At 35.9% G+C, this 16,738-nt stretch overlaps 1 protein-coding gene across 11 annotated transcripts in view; it reads right to left on the minus strand.

Moving 5' to 3' along the window:
* Window positions 1-2,677: 2,677 nt before the first annotated feature.
* The window catches only part of GCFC2 (GC-rich sequence DNA-binding factor 2), a 54,005-nt gene continuing 39,944 nt past the window's right edge, over window positions 2,678-16,738 (minus strand). For 2 of the 11 annotated variants that reach the window (XM_027072106.2, XM_015069981.3), the window contains 5 exons: window positions 11,505-11,581; window positions 9,667-9,733; window positions 7,088-7,234; window positions 4,152-4,276; window positions 2,678-2,817 (listed from right to left, as the gene is read on the minus strand). In XM_027072106.2, coding sequence (XP_026927907.1) covers window positions 2,700-2,817; window positions 4,152-4,276; window positions 7,088-7,234; window positions 9,667-9,733; window positions 11,505-11,581 — 534 coding nt within the window. In that variant the 3' untranslated portion in view covers window positions 2,678-2,699. Of the gene's footprint in view, window positions 2,818-4,151; window positions 4,277-7,087; window positions 7,235-9,661; window positions 9,734-11,504; window positions 11,582-15,270; window positions 16,141-16,738 lie in introns of those variants that run through there. The other 9 variants (XR_008289416.1, XR_008289417.1, XR_008289419.1 and 6 more) reach the window with 9 other exon arrangements.

Raw genomic sequence — 16,738 nt, forward strand, 5'->3', positions numbered from 1 at the left:
AATGACTATTCTGAGCTCTTGTGTTCCAATCTTTATGACTTTTTCTTGACTGATTGTATGGCTCTGACTTACAGAACAGTGTTGAACAGAAATGGTGAGAGCAGACATCCTTGGTTTGCTTAGTATTTCACCATGAAGTATGATGTTAAGTGTAGATGTTCTTTTGCAGATGCTCTTTGTAGGACTGAGGAATTTAACTCCTAGGGTTTGTATTGTGAGAGGATGTTGAATTTTGTCCAGTGCATTTTCTATAATCATTGATAGGATATTTTCCTCTGTTCACAGGTAAATCATATTGATTGACTTTCTAATGTTAAATAGACCTTGCTCTCCTGGAATAAAACCTATTTGGTCAAGATGTATTATCCTTTTAATACATTGCTAGGTTCAATCTGCTAATGTTTGAAGGACTTTTATTCTTGTGTTCATGAGGGATATTGGTCTGTTATTGTTTTAGCTTTTTCAGGTTTTGAATCATATATGGTATTTCTTGGGAGTCCTCTACATAAATATTTTGTCACAGGCCTAAGAAATGCAAAAATCAATTGTTTTGGGGTTTTAGTGTCCATTTTTGGGTTCCTAAGAGTCAATATAAGTTTTTTTTACAGAATAAGAAAGATGACTTTTTAAAATTTCATATTCTTTATATGAACGAAAAGCTGAAAAAAATCCAGGGAGAGAATTGAGATGTGAGATGAATTGTTAACAGGAAGAAGAGAAAAAATCTGCACTGGGGATTAAGGAAGTTTCACAAATGTTTTTGATTATCCTCCATTATAATATATGACGGATAAAAATCTTGAGGTTCAAACTCCAAGTATAATGAAGCCTACTATAATGAAATTTAGTTAAATTATTGGGAGTTTAAAGCAATTTGTAGTTTTGAAAGCAGTTCTAATATTTCCCATTCCACAAAAAGAAAAATCTAACCAAATTAAAAATGTAAACATGTCCAACACAGCTTTAATTAAAAATGCAGGGGCACCTGGGTGACACAGTTGGTTAAATGTCCGATTCTTGATCTCAGCTCATGAATTTAGCCCCACGTTGGGTTCTGTGCTGATGGTGGGGAGACTTGTGAGATTGTCTCTCTTCTCTGCCCCTCCCCTGCTTGTGCTCTCTTTCTCAAATAAACTTAAAAAATTTAAAAAAATACAAAAGTCACGGAAATTTCCAAATGTACACTTTATTAAAACTAAAATTTCATATGCAATAAAGATCTGCCTTTTGTGTTAACACACACATGTACGTTTGTGTAAGAGAAAAAGTCTGAAATGGTAACATTAAAATGAAAACAGTTACCTCTGGGACAGTAATTGGTGCAGGAATGCTAAATGCTTTCTAGAAGAGATCCTATTCTTATATAATTTGTGTAACTAAAAGAGCATTCAAACTGTTCATACTAGTGAATCACAAATAGAAATAACACATCAATCTGTTAAAATATACACAGCTTCAGGGACACCTGGGTGGCTCAGTCGGTTAAGCATCTGAACTTGATTTTGGCTCAGGTCATGATCTCATGGTTTCGTGAGTTCGAGCCCCATGTCGGGCTGTGTATGCTGACCATGCAAAGCCTGCTAGCATTCTATCTCCCTCTCTCTCTGCCCCTCTCCTGCTCATGCTCTGTCTCTCTCAAAATAAATAAATGTTAAAAAAAAAAATACACGGCTTCAAAACTAGAGGTGAAAATGTCAGAAGCCACATGCTGAAGTCCTACAATATAGTATTTTTTTTTCCTGATATTCTTTGGGGCAATAATTTACAAAATATATATTCAGGGTCACCCTGGAGTTATTTAATGAACAGATTTAAGAAAAAATTATTAGTAAACTCATTTTGAGAAATTTTCAGTCTCTTTTCAATTACACAAATATTTTATCGGAAAGTTTATTACATGTTCTGAATATTCAAAATACGTGTATCCTAAGCCTATCACCAATGACAAAAACCCTAACAGAAGAGAAATCTAAGTACCTAACAAGTAATGTTAGCACACTAAAAACATCATACATTAAGAGAAAAAATGACAATATGGAAAACAGTAACATAGGATAGACAAAACATTGGTATCTTTAAAACAAAGTTCTTACAAAGCCATTAACATGAGTGGATTTCAAAAAGAATTACAAATGGCCAAAAAAGTACTAACAGCCAAAAGAATAATTAAAATTTTTTACATCTACTGAATTTGTACTGAGTTTAAAAAAAAAACAAAAAAAACAAACCTATGGCGGGGGGGTGGTTTGCTGGCTTATTACACTTGTTTTCTGAAGGACAATCTGACAATCAATAGTTATCAAAAGCCTTAAAATACCTTACTCAGTTAACCCTAAGCAAATGATTCATTCCAATTAAGATTTCCATTTTAATTTTTTGTGAATAGAGACGGGATGAAGAGAAGTAACAGATGTTGCTATGGTCAGTTCAGAAGACTCACCAAAGCCAAAGCAGCAAGGTTTCCCCAACTCCTCTCTTACAGTGGAAAAGAAGTCCAAAGAATCAAAGGGAAGTATGTTAACTCTTACTGCTCCTGTGGGCTTACTTCCTGCAAACACCACAGAGGGGCAGCCTTTCGCGATACCAGAAGGTAAAATAAGGCGAAGGAATGGAGGGAATCCTGCGGGCACCGCTGCCCCGAGCAAATGAGCCATGAGTGATTATATTAAAATCTCACGTTAGTACTTCCCACAGTTTGCTCAAACTTCTTTAATTACTGATTTAAGATGGTCTAGGTGACATTCTTCTATGAAGGATTCTGCTTGATTCAAAGCTCTTATTTTCACCAGAATAAGAATTATTTCTTTGACTTCATCCCTGGGAAACAAAAAAAGGAAAATGAAGTGCATGAGACAGGGAACCATTAATTGTTAATCTGAAAAAAAGTTTAAGCCAGTATCTCATATTCCAGACTTTACCTTTTCCAAATAAGCATTCCACTAGAGACTCTTATTAGATGTGTATGCTGGCAAATTTTAATGTGAATGGCTGTAAAAAAGTTAAAGCTATCATCAGAAAGCTGAGTTGCGTGCGGCATGGGGGCTATCAGCTTGTATGGGCTATTATGGTGGGAGTCTCAGTGAGAATATTCACCCACAGAAATGCTACAAATCTAGGTTTTTTTTTATTAAAAAGAATTTTTTTTTAAACATTTATTTATTTTTGAGAGACTGAGAACGAGCAGGGGAGGAACAGAGAGTGAAGGAGACACAGAATGCAAAGCAGGCTCCAGGCTCTGAGCGGTCAGCACAGAGCCTGAAGCGGGGCTCGAACCCACGAACCGCGAGATCATGACCCGAACCGAAGTCAGTTGCTTAACCGACTGAGCTGCCCAGACGCCCCTTGGTTTTTTATTTTTAAAAATGCTTTAGTTTGATTTTGGAGAAGTGCTTAATCAGAACGCAACTGTACTTAAACCCCTAAACATCTAGTGAGGTGAATGAGACACCCAAAACAGATCTAGCTACTCCTGGGTAAACATCAGGCTGCAGACCTGCACTTAACAATTACTGAGGTTTTAAAATGGCTAGGAAAATGAAAAACACTTTGAAAACATGCTATAAGAGGTTTTTGATTTATAGTTTCCCAAATCCCCTGTGCAACAGTTTTCTGGAAATGCTTACTTTGGAAGAGATTTACATTTGGGGCGCCTGGGTGGCTCAATCAGTTAGGCGTCTGACTCTTGATTTTGGCTCAGGTCATGATCCCAGGAACTGTGAGATCGAGCCCTGTGTCAGGCTCTGTGTTGCACTGACAGTGCAGAGGCTGCTTGGGATTCTCTCCTTTTCCTCTTTCTCTGCTCAAAATAAATATGTAAATGTTAAAAAAGACATGAACTATTATGCGTGAGGTGTGAGTATAAAATAGTGATTCCTAAGATTGCACATGAAAATATCTCCTAATTCTACAGTGATAGTCTCTAAGGACTTATTATTTATTGATTTAAAGATTTTGTTTTTAAGTTATTTCTATGTGGGGTTTGAACTTGCAACCCCAAGATCAAGAGTTGCGTGCTCCAGCCGAGCCAGCCAGGGGCCCCTCCACAGAGTTTTTCCAGATGTAGAGTGAAAGTACAAATTTTCCTAAAAATTGCTGAGTGTAAAAAAGAAACCTTGAACTATGCTTATGGAGATACAAATGTGCACAATTACCTGAATTCACTTCTGGATAATTTCTGTGCAGACTGCAACAAGAACTGAATGAAGTTTTCTAGCTGGGGAATAGACGTTCTCATGGCAGAGCTTTGGAACCATTTTGCTGGTAAATATGCTGCTATCTGTTAATCAAAATACACAGTCATTTTTTAGTAACAACAGTTATCTAAGGCCTTTTGCTAACATCAATCATCTCATTTAATCCTCACAGTGATCATGCAGGTTGTATATTTTCCCATTTTATGGCTTACGGTTGATTATATTTTGAGAAGTTTTCTCGGTCAAGGGTTATACTTTCAAAAAAATCCTATATTTTAATGCTAAGAGCTTAAAATAGGCTATTCTTTATGACTAATCATTAGTGGTATTTGTGGTACAGAATAAATTTAGTGGTACAGAATAAAAGAATTATGGCTCTGATCTTCTAATTTAATACACTGCTTTAAAAGTTCATGGCAGCATAAAGAGTCAATTACATTCAATTTTTCTTTTTTGGGGAAAATACCACTTTACCATTATGCTATAGGTAATGCATGATTGGGGGAAAGTTTGGTAAAAACAGAAAAATGTTTAAGTAAAAAAAGAAAATTTCCTCAGAGCAGAAGACTAGAAGGAAAGAGAGAATGAGAGAAAGAAAAAACCTGAGATCATATACAAAGAAACTCTTTGACAAACAGGTTATGCTATAGTTGGTAATATCAAGATCAGTACTTACAAATGTAAAGTTGGGGGGAATATATACCCTGTACACATTACAAAATGTTAAGTGGAAGTTCTGGAATGTATGCTTTTCAAAACACAGTTGAGGCAAAGATTTAGCCTATTCTTTAATCACCTTTTTCAATTATCCAGAAAAAATGGGGAAACATGACTGCCGAGGGGTAGAAATATTTAGCTCTTTTCCAAGGTTTAAATACTAGCCCTTACTGGACTGAAATTTAAAGTTATTTGCACACGCTTTTCACTTGTTTGTATCACCAATCTCAATAAGATTTCCACAGAACTCCTTCACTTTTCCATAAAAGATCCCAGGACTTAAAGCCACACTGTCTTAGCATGGTTATCTAGCCACAAGCTGTGGAGAGAATGTCCTGTGTCGTCTTCTCTACTTCTGATAGTAGACTCTTCTGGTCAAAGAGGACTAAACTGAATGTGAAATATTGAGCATGGGCATTGAATTCAATTTTGGGGAGATAAATAAAAACCATAGCCCAAGAAATCAGAGTGGGGTAGGAATTGCTATCCAATGTTTTATGTTGTTTTAAAGTTTGTATTATAAACATTTTTCCATATTCTGAAATTCTTAAAAATGACTTATCTGATGGACAATGTTTTTGGATATCTGAGTTGTTTCCGACTATTATAAGTAATAGTACAATAATATTCTTTGTACTTAAATTCCAGTAGAAACAGCTCTTTACAACAGCAAGCCCAAGACTTCACTGTAGTTTCAAGTCAGCCCAGGAATGCCACTTCTTAACCTTCAATCCTGAAATTTCTGGAGAGGCACTAATGAGGTTGTCATCATGATTAAAAAGGTGGCCTTCTCCTCCCCAGTATAAGACAAACTCCTGGCCTGAAACAATCCTTTTCTTTTGCTAATAGCTTTTTTGCTCCACCCTCTTTCTTATGAAAATCTTCCTTTCTTATGAAATCTTCCATTTTGTACAACTCCTGAGAGATGTCTCTGCTTGCTATGTGGAATGCTGCCCAATTCATTAGATCTCAAATTTACTCCGCTGAATTTTCTGTTTTAACAAATTTTTATGTGCATCTTGGATTTTTAACTTAGGATAAATTCCTTGAGGTAAAATTACTAAGTCAAAGGTAAGAACTTTAAAGGTTTTGTAGCCATCATGCCAGAAGTCTCCAGAGTTCTATCCCCTATTGCAGCAGTGGACTGTTTCTCAGAACCTCTGCACCACACGTTGGAGGTGCCCCTGACATGATGTGACTGTGGTTTCCTCATGCTTTTGACAATACAAGCAATTAGGAAATAACAGCAAAAAAAACAAAGCAAAACAAAACCCAGCCAGCATAACAGGTAAAAATAATATCCTTACTGTATTATTTTGCATTTCTCTGATTATTAGTATTCTTAATCTTTTCTATGTGTTTAGGAATTATTAGAAATTATTTTTATATATTCTTTTTTGGGTGAATTTCCTGTTACATGTCTTTTGGCCATTTTTAATTGGAATACCTGAATTATTACTAATTTTAAAGATCTTTTTAAAAATGTAGATATTAATCCTTGTTATGGTTTACAACTTTTATCAGTTTTTCAGCTCCCTTTCTTTTAAACTTTTCATTGTAGAAAATTTCAAACAGGAGAAGGAATAAGTATGGTAACCCCAACGAACCTATCCTCCAGTTTTAACAATAATCAAATAAATAATCCTGATATTTAATGCTTTTTGATTCACTTAAGTTTTACACATTCATCATCAAATCACTTACCTTTTTTCGCTCATTTCTTCTTTTAAGTTCAAAAGGATTCCCTTACCATCAGCTATATTTATCTTCTTGGTACAATATTTTATAGTTTCATTTTTATACTTTATTTCATCTGAAATTTATATTGGTATTTACTGAGAAGTGAGGATTTAATACTATTTTAGTTGGTTTACCACTATGTACTGCTTTTTCTTCTCCCTGCTGGTGATAATTCAAACCAGTATACTAATTCTTACTGAGGTGTTGGTTGCTTTTGGGTTTCTAGTCTATTAAATTGATTTGTTATTATGTGAGTACCACAATTTTAATTATTCTGTTACAAAACAGATTTTAAACTTTAAAGGAAAAAAGTAATCTCTACACCTAAAATGGGACTTGACCTCATGACCCTGAGATCGAGAGTCACATGTTCTACTGACTGAGCTGGCCAGGTACCTCACAAAACAGATTTTAAGAATCCATTCCTACATACTTACCTGGCTGCACTTTTTAACAACATCTGGCCCAGGACTGGCAGTAAGAAGAGCTGTCATAAGGTAGCGATTCAGCAGCTTCCCGAGTCCTAGTTCTTGCAACGTGTCATCTGGGAGGAGTCCATTCCAAAGAAGAATATTGCGGAAAAGCTACAGTACAGTATCAGGTGAGTATGTGTAGCTGTTTCTCTAAAGAAAAACCGTAATAGTTTCCAGCAAACATAAAACACTGGTCAAATTCTTTTAAACTCTCCTTATTAGTACTGGTAGAAGTGTCAGTTTTATTTATTTTTTAAAGTTTATTTATTTTGAGAGAGAGTGAGAGTGAGTGATCATGAACAAGCAAGCAGGGGAGAGGCAGAGAGAGAATCCCAAGCAGACTCCCATGTTGTCAGTGCAGAGCCCAACATGGGGCTCGATCTCAGGAACTGTGCGATGGTGACCTAAGCCAAAATCAAGAGTCAGATGCCTGACTGAGCCACCCAGGCACCCCAGACGTGTCAATTTTAGAAACAGCAGAAAAGATTTTTTATCAATTGCTTAATTCTTTCCAAACTCTATATATTTGCTCATCCTATCTCAATTTTTAGGACTATCACCCCAAGTCCATCTCAAATAAGTTCACTGGAGCCTTTCTTTCCAGATCAAAAATTTTCCTCCTCAATTTACATGCCCAGAGCCTGGGGCCATGGGGAAGACCACAGGACTCAAGGAAGGATTCATAAAGGACTACTGTTAAGCCAGTGGTACTGGGGCACTTGAGTGGTTCACTCAGCTAAGCTTAACTCTTGGTTTTGGCTCAGGTCATGATCTCACACTTGGTGAGTTCAAGCCTTGCATCAGGTTCTTTGGCACTGGGCTCTCTGCTGTCAGCACACAGCCCGCTTTGGGTCCTCTGTCTCCCTCTGTTTTACCCCTCCCCCACTCACTCTCTCAAACATAAACACTTAAAAAAAGAAAAAGAATGAAAAAGACAACTCCTCAAAAAAACAAAGCCAGTGCCACTGTTACCAATGGATGATCCTGATATACCATCAAAGCTGACAATCTTATTGCTCTGATATATAAGATTAATAATCTGTGAGTCTGGAGATAAATTGGGTAAAACACTCATAAGAAATTCTAACAAAATTAACACTGGTTGCCTTTTTTCCTCCAAATCCATCTCTTTCAGTACATTTTATGGTGTTTTCCATTTTCTTTCCACACTTTGTGCTATATTTACTGCAGTGTCTTTCCACACTTTGTGTCATTGTTGATGCTGCTCCCTCTTCCTGGGAAGTCTTTTCCCTGACTCAACCATGTGATAAATAATGGATTCACCCTATTAAAATCTAGACTTGCTGAGGTCACTTACAACCTTCCAATTGTCAAACCCAGTAAACATTTTCAGTCTTTCTCCCAATTCTCTTCGGTGGCATTTAATACCCTGCCTTCATTCTTAAAAACCCCTTGATTAGTTCTCATGATGCCACCCTCTTGTGACCACTCTAAGCTTCACAATAAATTCTAAGGTTTCTTTTAAGACTTCATTTCTCTGCCTGCCTCTTACGTCAGTGTTTCCCAATGTTCTGAGCCTTCTTCTCGTACTTCACCTCATGAACCTCTCCTCAGAGGCTGTCATTTCTGACGTGGCTGACTCCCAAATTTCCAGCTCAGATCTGTCCCCTGCAATTCAGACACCTATATCGATTCCTGTATTTGTCTCACGGGTATCTTCAATTCACTGTATCTGAAACAGACCTTTATCTTTCTCCAAACCTATTCCTACTGTATCCCCTCCAATGCCCTCAAAGAATGTCATTATAAGTTACCAAGTTGCCAAAGTCAGAAACTTGGCTGGCACCCTACATAGTCTTCATATGTAATTAATTAGTCATTAAATACTTTCAGTGCTTCATCCTAAGTATCTTCTGAACCCAACTTCTTACCATCCCTCCCTATTACCACTAACTTAGCCATGGCTTCATCCTTTATCTTATTTTTCTAAATGTTTATTTATTTTGAGAGAGAGAAAGCAAGCATGCGCCTGAGCAGGGGCGGAGCAGAGAGAGAGAGAATCCCAAGCAGGCTCTGTGCTGTCATTGCAGAGCCTGACGTGGGGCTCGAACTCACAAACTGTGAGATCATGATGTGAGCCGAAATCAAAAGTCAGATGCTTAACTGACTGAGCCAACCAGGTGCTCGCCTTCCTTTATCTTTTAGACCAGGATAGGACAATGAGGGATTATGGGTTAAATCTAACTGACTGCCTGGTTTTGTAGAGCCGATAAACTAAAAATGGTTTTTATATTTTGAAATGATTTAAAAAAAAGTAAAAGGGTAACGTGAAGATTATGATGTTGAGATTTCAGTGTCCAGAAGTGAAGTTTTACTGAAATACAGCCATGCTCATTTGTTTACAAATTGTTTATAACTGTTTTTGCACTACAAAGGCAGAGCTAAATGGTTCAACAGAGAATGTATAGCATTCAAAGCCTAAAATATTTACTATCTGGTCCTTTACAGAAGTTTGATGATCTCTGCTCTATAGTACTCTGGATTTAAAATTTAAAAAATTTATTTTTGTAGTTTTTGCTTACCTTTACACTCGACCAGAACTGTCTTTCTTGGAACTTTGAATGTGGTGATGTTTTGTTTTCTATAGTGCTAATTTGAAACAGAGAAAGAACAAAATGCAAACTGTTAATCTTCCAGAACCAGAGTTTAAAAAAAATCAGTTTTTTTTTTAACCAAACTAAGCCTTAACACATTAACAGAATGTACATGGAATGCTCTGATGACATCGAAATTACAAGTACACTTTGATCCAACAACCCTATTTCTGAGAATGCCTTCTATACGTATACAGAATGGTAGGTCTATAAAATTATTCCTAGCATTGTTGCTAATGGTTTATCACTCACATGCCCACCAGTTACAGTACGTTATATGAAGGTATATTATGCAGCTTAAAGAATGAAGAAACTACTCTTGTGATGACGTGAAATGACCTCAAAGATGTACTAAGTCAAAAAAAAGTAAGGTACAAGACAATGGTTACAACTGTACTCCTTTCCTATAGAAAAGGGGGGGGAAATAAAGACTCCATCAAAACTACTAGAACTGATAAATGCATTCCGTAGTCACAAGAATACAAAATTAATATAGAGAAACTTGTTGCATTTCTCTACACTAATGATGAAGTAGCAGAAAGAGAAATTAAGAAAACAGTCCCATTTATAACTGTACCAAAAAGAATAAAATATCTAGGAATAAACTTAACCGAGGAGGTCAAAGACCTATACTCTGCAAATTATAAACTATGGATTAAAGAAAGAAACTGAAGACGACAAAAACACACGGAAAGTTAATTCCATGCTCAGGGACTGGAAGATCCAATACTGTTAAAGTGTCTGTATTACCCAAAACAATCTATATAGATTTAATACAATCCATCAAAATACCAATGGCATTTTTCACAGAACTAGAACAAATAATACGAAAATTTGTATGGAACCACAGAAACTCCACAAAAAGTCAAAGCAACCGTGAGGAAGAAGAACAAAGCTGGAGGTATCACAATTCCAGATTTCAAGATACATTACAAAGCTGTAGTAGTCAACAGTATGGTACTGGCACAAAAACAGATACATAGATCAATGGAACAAAATACAGAGCCAGAATTAAACCCAAGCTCATATGGTCAATTGATGTACAATCAAAAGGGCAAGATCTACAAAGTGAAAAAGACAGTCTCTTCAAGAAATGCTGCTGGGAAACTGGACAGCAACATGCAAAACAATGAAACTGGACCACTTTCTTACAACACACACAAAAATAAACTTACACCACACATACACAAAAATGGATAAAAGACCTAAATGTGAGACCTAAAACCACAAAAATCCTAGAAGAGAGCATAGGCAATAATTTTTTGACATCGACCTTAGCAACATTTTTCTAGATCCGTCTTCTCAGGCAAGGAAAACTAAAAACCAAAAATACCCTACTTGTTTCATAAAGTAAATCCACAATTCACAGATACTTTCTGGCTTTCTGTGCCAGGCACTGTTCTGAGCGCTCTCTTTATCTTCACAAGGTCCTGTAAAGTAGGCATGAATTTACATACAAAGATACTGATGCACACAAAGGCCCAAAGTCAAATATCTAGTAATGCTAACCCTGGGCTCCCAGAATCTGTGGACTTAGCTACTCTGTGATGCTACCTGTCATGTTCTTAACATAAAAAAACCTATGTCCAGGTGTCAGGCATCATACATGGCATACAAAATGTGACTAATATTTTTTTGAAATCTCAACTTGCATCTTAATAGGTGTATTTATATTTGAGAACACTTAATATAGTTCCTTTTGCATTACTTAAATCTGTATTACATGATTAGCTATTTCATATAATCTAGATATTAACAGCTCTTACCTCTTTGGATATAGAGGAATAAAAACATCATCTTCTATTGCCTTCTTCACTCTCAAAACAATGGATTTAAGTAAGTCCTATTATATAAAAATTTAAAAGCATCAGTGATAGTCATAGGTCTATTTACCAAAAGAAGTAATTTTAACGGTATGGTACAAATATCAATTAGGTACACGAGAACTTTATTCACCATGTTGGTGCATTTTCATTGCTGTATAGTATATTCTGTTGCATGAATACTAATAATGGGACATTTAGGTGGTTGTGAGTTTGGGGGCTATTATACACAATACTGCATAAAAGTTCTTGTACGTGTCTTTTAACATACATAGGTATAAATTTCTAATGGAATTTAGTTTATGTCTCTACATTCAACTTTGTACACAATGCCAAAATGTTTTCTGAAGCAGTGATATATTCCATTTACATTTCCACCAGCTATGTACAAGAAATCCTGCCTCCCTACATCTTTACTAATAGGTGGTATCCTTTTGTTTTTTAATGTTTGCAATTCCTGGGATATGCAGTCATACTTTATTATGTTTTTTAAATATTTTTTTTACTTTGAGAGAGAAAGAGAGAGGTTGGGGGGAAAGGGTCAAAAGGGGGGAGAGAGAATCCCAAGCAGGGTCCATACTCAGCCTTCACCCAGTATGGGGCTCGATTCCACAACCTGGGGATCACAATGTGAATTGAAATCAAGAGTCAGTCCCTCAACTGACTGAGCCACTCAGGTGCCCCTGTTATGGTTTAATTTTTATTTTCCTTTTGAGTAATGTCATGATGAGCGTCCACTCATTCTTATTCGACATTTGGACATGCCATTTTGCTAAGTACCTGATTAAAAGCTGCTTGTCTATTCTTTTTTAAAAATTAGATTCTTTCTTACTGATTTGTAGAAGCCTTTTATATATTCTAGCTATGGGTCCTCTGTCGGCTTATCAATGCACTTTGATGTAGTAAATTCACTTTGGCACATGCATTTTATTGTTTGTGTATCAAGAATTGGGAACAACCAAAATATTCAATCATAGAGACTTTTTAGTCATCATGATATATCCATCCATTGCAAGGAAATATTAAAGTTTATAAAGACTACTGTAGTAACATACAAAATTAAATATTTAATGAGATAAGGGAAAGAAGTAGGATCCAAATGTACACAGTCACTAAGATTATAACTTTGAAGTAAAAGGCTGGATGAAAACATCCTACAATGGTGTCTAGTCCTTGTACTAGGATGAAAATATAAAGGGAGTTTGAATTTTTCTTCATGTATTACCAAAATTTCTATATTACCCTCCTTCTTAAAAAGAAATCCATATTTGAAAAATAAAAATTCCACACAACAGGCTATTTTTCAAGTCAGTGACAATGTGTGTTAGTAGAAATTAAGCTGTCAAAAAACTCTGTACTGACCAAATTACTCATAAATGTAGAATTCAACCAAATATATTTTTTTTCACAAAAAGTATTTCTAACTGAAGTCCTGTTTCTTTTTCCAGATATCTATGACATATTCCTCCATGGCCACATATCAATGTTTAATTAATATTAAAAACAAAAATTCAATTTTTTATACTCCAGTTCTTAAACATTCTGATATTTTAAAAGAATAAAGATCATTTTCTAGGCATTGTCTCCATGGAGTAGTATTTGGACTTATATATATATAAATTACTGAGTTAGTGTTTGTACTAGAAAAGTTATGCTTTTTTTTCTTCCATTTAATTTAAATGTTTTTGAATGCTGGCCTGGACAAACAGTTTTTTTCTTTTTTAAGCAGGCTCTATCTGGGCTTGAAACTCACAACTCTGAGATCAAGACTTGAGCTGAGATCGAGAGTTGGATGCTTAACCGGCTAAGCCACCCATGCACCCCTCCATATTATTTGAACTTTTGTTTCTTAAAAATAGTTCTCTCAAACAAAGCTATAAAGGACATTATTGAGTCAAACAATGGAAGTGGAACATGGATGGTAGATTAAATATAGTCAAGTTTACTGAAAATGATTAAGTGTCCCATGGTTATGTAACAGACTATCTTCATTCTTAGCAATTAGGCAATTTACTCTCAAATTTGTTCAGGAGAAACAAATCATCATGTGTATATATGCAATGGGACAGCAAATAGTAAAGCAAATGGGGCAAAATATTAATGATAAGTGAATCTGGGTAAAGGGCCCATGAGCATGCTATTTTTACTCATGAGAATTTTCTCTAAGTTTGACATTTTTTCTAAAAAGACTGTTTAAAACAAATTAGTATATTTTAAAATTCTGAGCTTATTAACTTTGAGTGTTCAAAATACATTATTTTGTGGGGAAAAAAAAGTTCCCCAAACAGTAACCACACAACCACACACACACACCTCTATATATGCTTTAAACTAGCTTTGAAAAGACTCCTAAGCTTTAGCTAGCTGGTTTTTACACTGCTCTTTATATTCACAGATAATCCTGGGTGGCTTGGGCAGATGTTGAGGCCCTCAAGGGAGAGTGTGGGCAGGCACTCACTACAGCACGAGCAGCTGTGCTTTTGTGTGTTTGTGTATAGGGGTATGTAAGAACTAATTTGATAAAAGGTCTGTTGATGAAAAAAAAATTTTGAAAATTAGCAATCTAAATACATAACTGATATTATTTTCACATTTGCACTAACTAGTCAACTAACCTATGCCTAAAAACATTTAATGATAGGTAATCACTATCTCGTGAGGCCACCCATATCTTTGGGCAGCTATTAACTATTAGATTTCAGTTAACAATGAGAAACAAACTTCTCTCCTGTTCTTCCACTCGCTGGTCCTGATTTACTTCTTAGGATTATACAGAACAAACAAATCTAATTTCCCTTCCACATGACAATTCTTTAGATTCTAAGACTAATACCTCACTTTTCTACATTTTCTCTTTCCCATACCATCTTAGATACTCTCCATTTAATATACTTATACCCAGAATTAAATGCAACACACCCAGGAAAATCTTATCCATGAGTATAGCACATATAACATTTTTACTCAAAACAGCACACACCCAGTAAAAAGAATTCCCTTTAATCTTTCTGTTACTCAAGTGACACTGCTGACTCATATTGGGTTTACTGTTGATTATAGATCTCTCTCTGGTTTACCTATATTGTTTCAAAGCTATTTCTTTCCTTTTATTTATGCAGCTGAATTTTTGAAGGCAAGGGTAGTACATAATGTATATTCCTTTCACATCGCATATTTTGGGAGTCCATTTTCTCAGTATTTGAAATCTTTTTGGATACTATTCTACTATCCAGAAGTCTGTGATAGAATTCCTAGCTTTGTGCCATTGACAAACTTTATTACCATGCATTTTACATCTTCATCTAGTTCAAAAAAAAATACTGAACAGGGCAAATACTGAGAAGATATCTCATACTAAAAGACTACCTCCATAGGTAGCCACATCCCTCTTGGTCAGTATTCTTTAGGTATACGCTACCAGTTTCTTGTATCTCACCATACCACTGTTAAGCTTATCATTCTCCATTTGATCCATAAGAATGATCATAGCATACTTAAATATATTACTTGCTCTAACTGCACAGTACCTTATTTACCATGAAAGTAACTGAGACAGTATGAGAGAATTTGAGTTTATAAGCAATCACCTGTATTTAGGCACTCTATCAATGACAGATTACAGTAATCACTACTTTTTTTTAAAAAAAGTCTTCATAATCCACCTCTGTAATCTATTTTAGAACTTAACAAGAATCAAAACTATTCTCACCAGGGATTAGTTTACAGAATCATCTGGTTCTTACTTCGAAAACAGGAACTATGCTGTATGATTCCACTCTTCTGGAACCTTTTTCATCTCTTCAATTTCTTACACATCACTGAAAAAAATACAGTGATCTCACTGGCAAGGCCAACCGTCTTAGTAGCCAGAAACATTATGTAGTTCAGTGATTCTTAACTAGGAGTGACTGTGCCATGCCCAGGGAATATCTTACGATGTCTGGAGATATTTTTGGTTGTCAAGACTGGGGAGCACTACTGTCATCTAGTGGGTAGAGGCCAGGAAAGCTGCTAGCATGCTACAATGCACAGGACAACTTCCCACAACAAATAATTATCTGCTCCAAGTGCCAAGGCTGCTGAAACTGAAAAATCCTGATATAGTCAAGTGTCTTACTAATCACACAAAGAACCCATTTTCAATATTCATAGTAAGAGGGCTTCCAGAGTAAAAATTACTGGTCTAAAAACTTCATGAGTCCATCTGTAACACTTTTGAAAGATTTTAGTTATTATAAGTTGCAAAGTGTCAGACCTATTGCTTAATACCCAAGTAACCTTTTACAAGTGACATGGCCCTCTGGGCCCCACCTTCTTCCATCTGTAAAATGCAGTTAAAGTCAACACATTTTACAAGGTTGTGAACATCAAGTGAGATAATGTGAAAGTGTTTAATAAATGGTAAAGCACTGGGGTTACCTGGTGGCTCAGTCGGTTAGTGTCTGACTTTAGCTCAGGTTGTGATCTCACAGTTTGTCAGTTCAAGCCCCACATAGGGCTCCCTGGTGTCAGCACAGAGCTCGCTTCGGATCCTCTGTTTGCCCCTGCTCTCTGTCCCTGCCCTGCTTGTGCTCTCTCACTCAAAAATAAATAAACATTAAAAAAAAAAATGGTAAAGCACTATTTATATTTAGGTTATAATTACATAGTCTCATACAAGGAGCAAACACAGGATTCCATATCTACTTCCTTATAGATCTTCTCTACTAATCTTGGTTCCATGCTCTGTAACAACACAGAATAAATCTATTCCTTCTTCAAATACAGAATCTTCACGCATATCTTCTTCTAAGTTAAATATCTCTACTTTCTGCAATGATTTTCATATGTTATCTGTCTTTATCCTTTTGGAGAAAGGTGAAAAATGCCCTCTTTCCCATCAGTTGCTGTGTTTAAATCCTTTACTTTCCATTAGGTCCCAGTTCAAATGCACCATGAACATAAAGTCTTCCACTGTGAAACATAACTTCTTTCTCCTGTTTCTCTTTTGAAGTTTCATAGCATTTTATCTGGGCTGCTCAGGGAAGGCCACGTGGTCAGTGACATGGGCTTAGGCTTTAAAATAAGATTAATTAAGGTTCAAATCCTGGCTCCTGACTCAAGATATTACTATGAACAAATTTCTGACATTCAGTTTCTTCATCTGTAAAATGAAGCTATCATCCAATTTTTAATAG

Source organism: Acinonyx jubatus, chromosome A3 (assembly GCF_027475565.1).
Source record: "Acinonyx jubatus isolate Ajub_Pintada_27869175 chromosome A3, VMU_Ajub_asm_v1.0, whole genome shotgun sequence".
Taxonomy (NCBI): Eukaryota; Metazoa; Chordata; class Mammalia; order Carnivora; family Felidae; genus Acinonyx; species Acinonyx jubatus.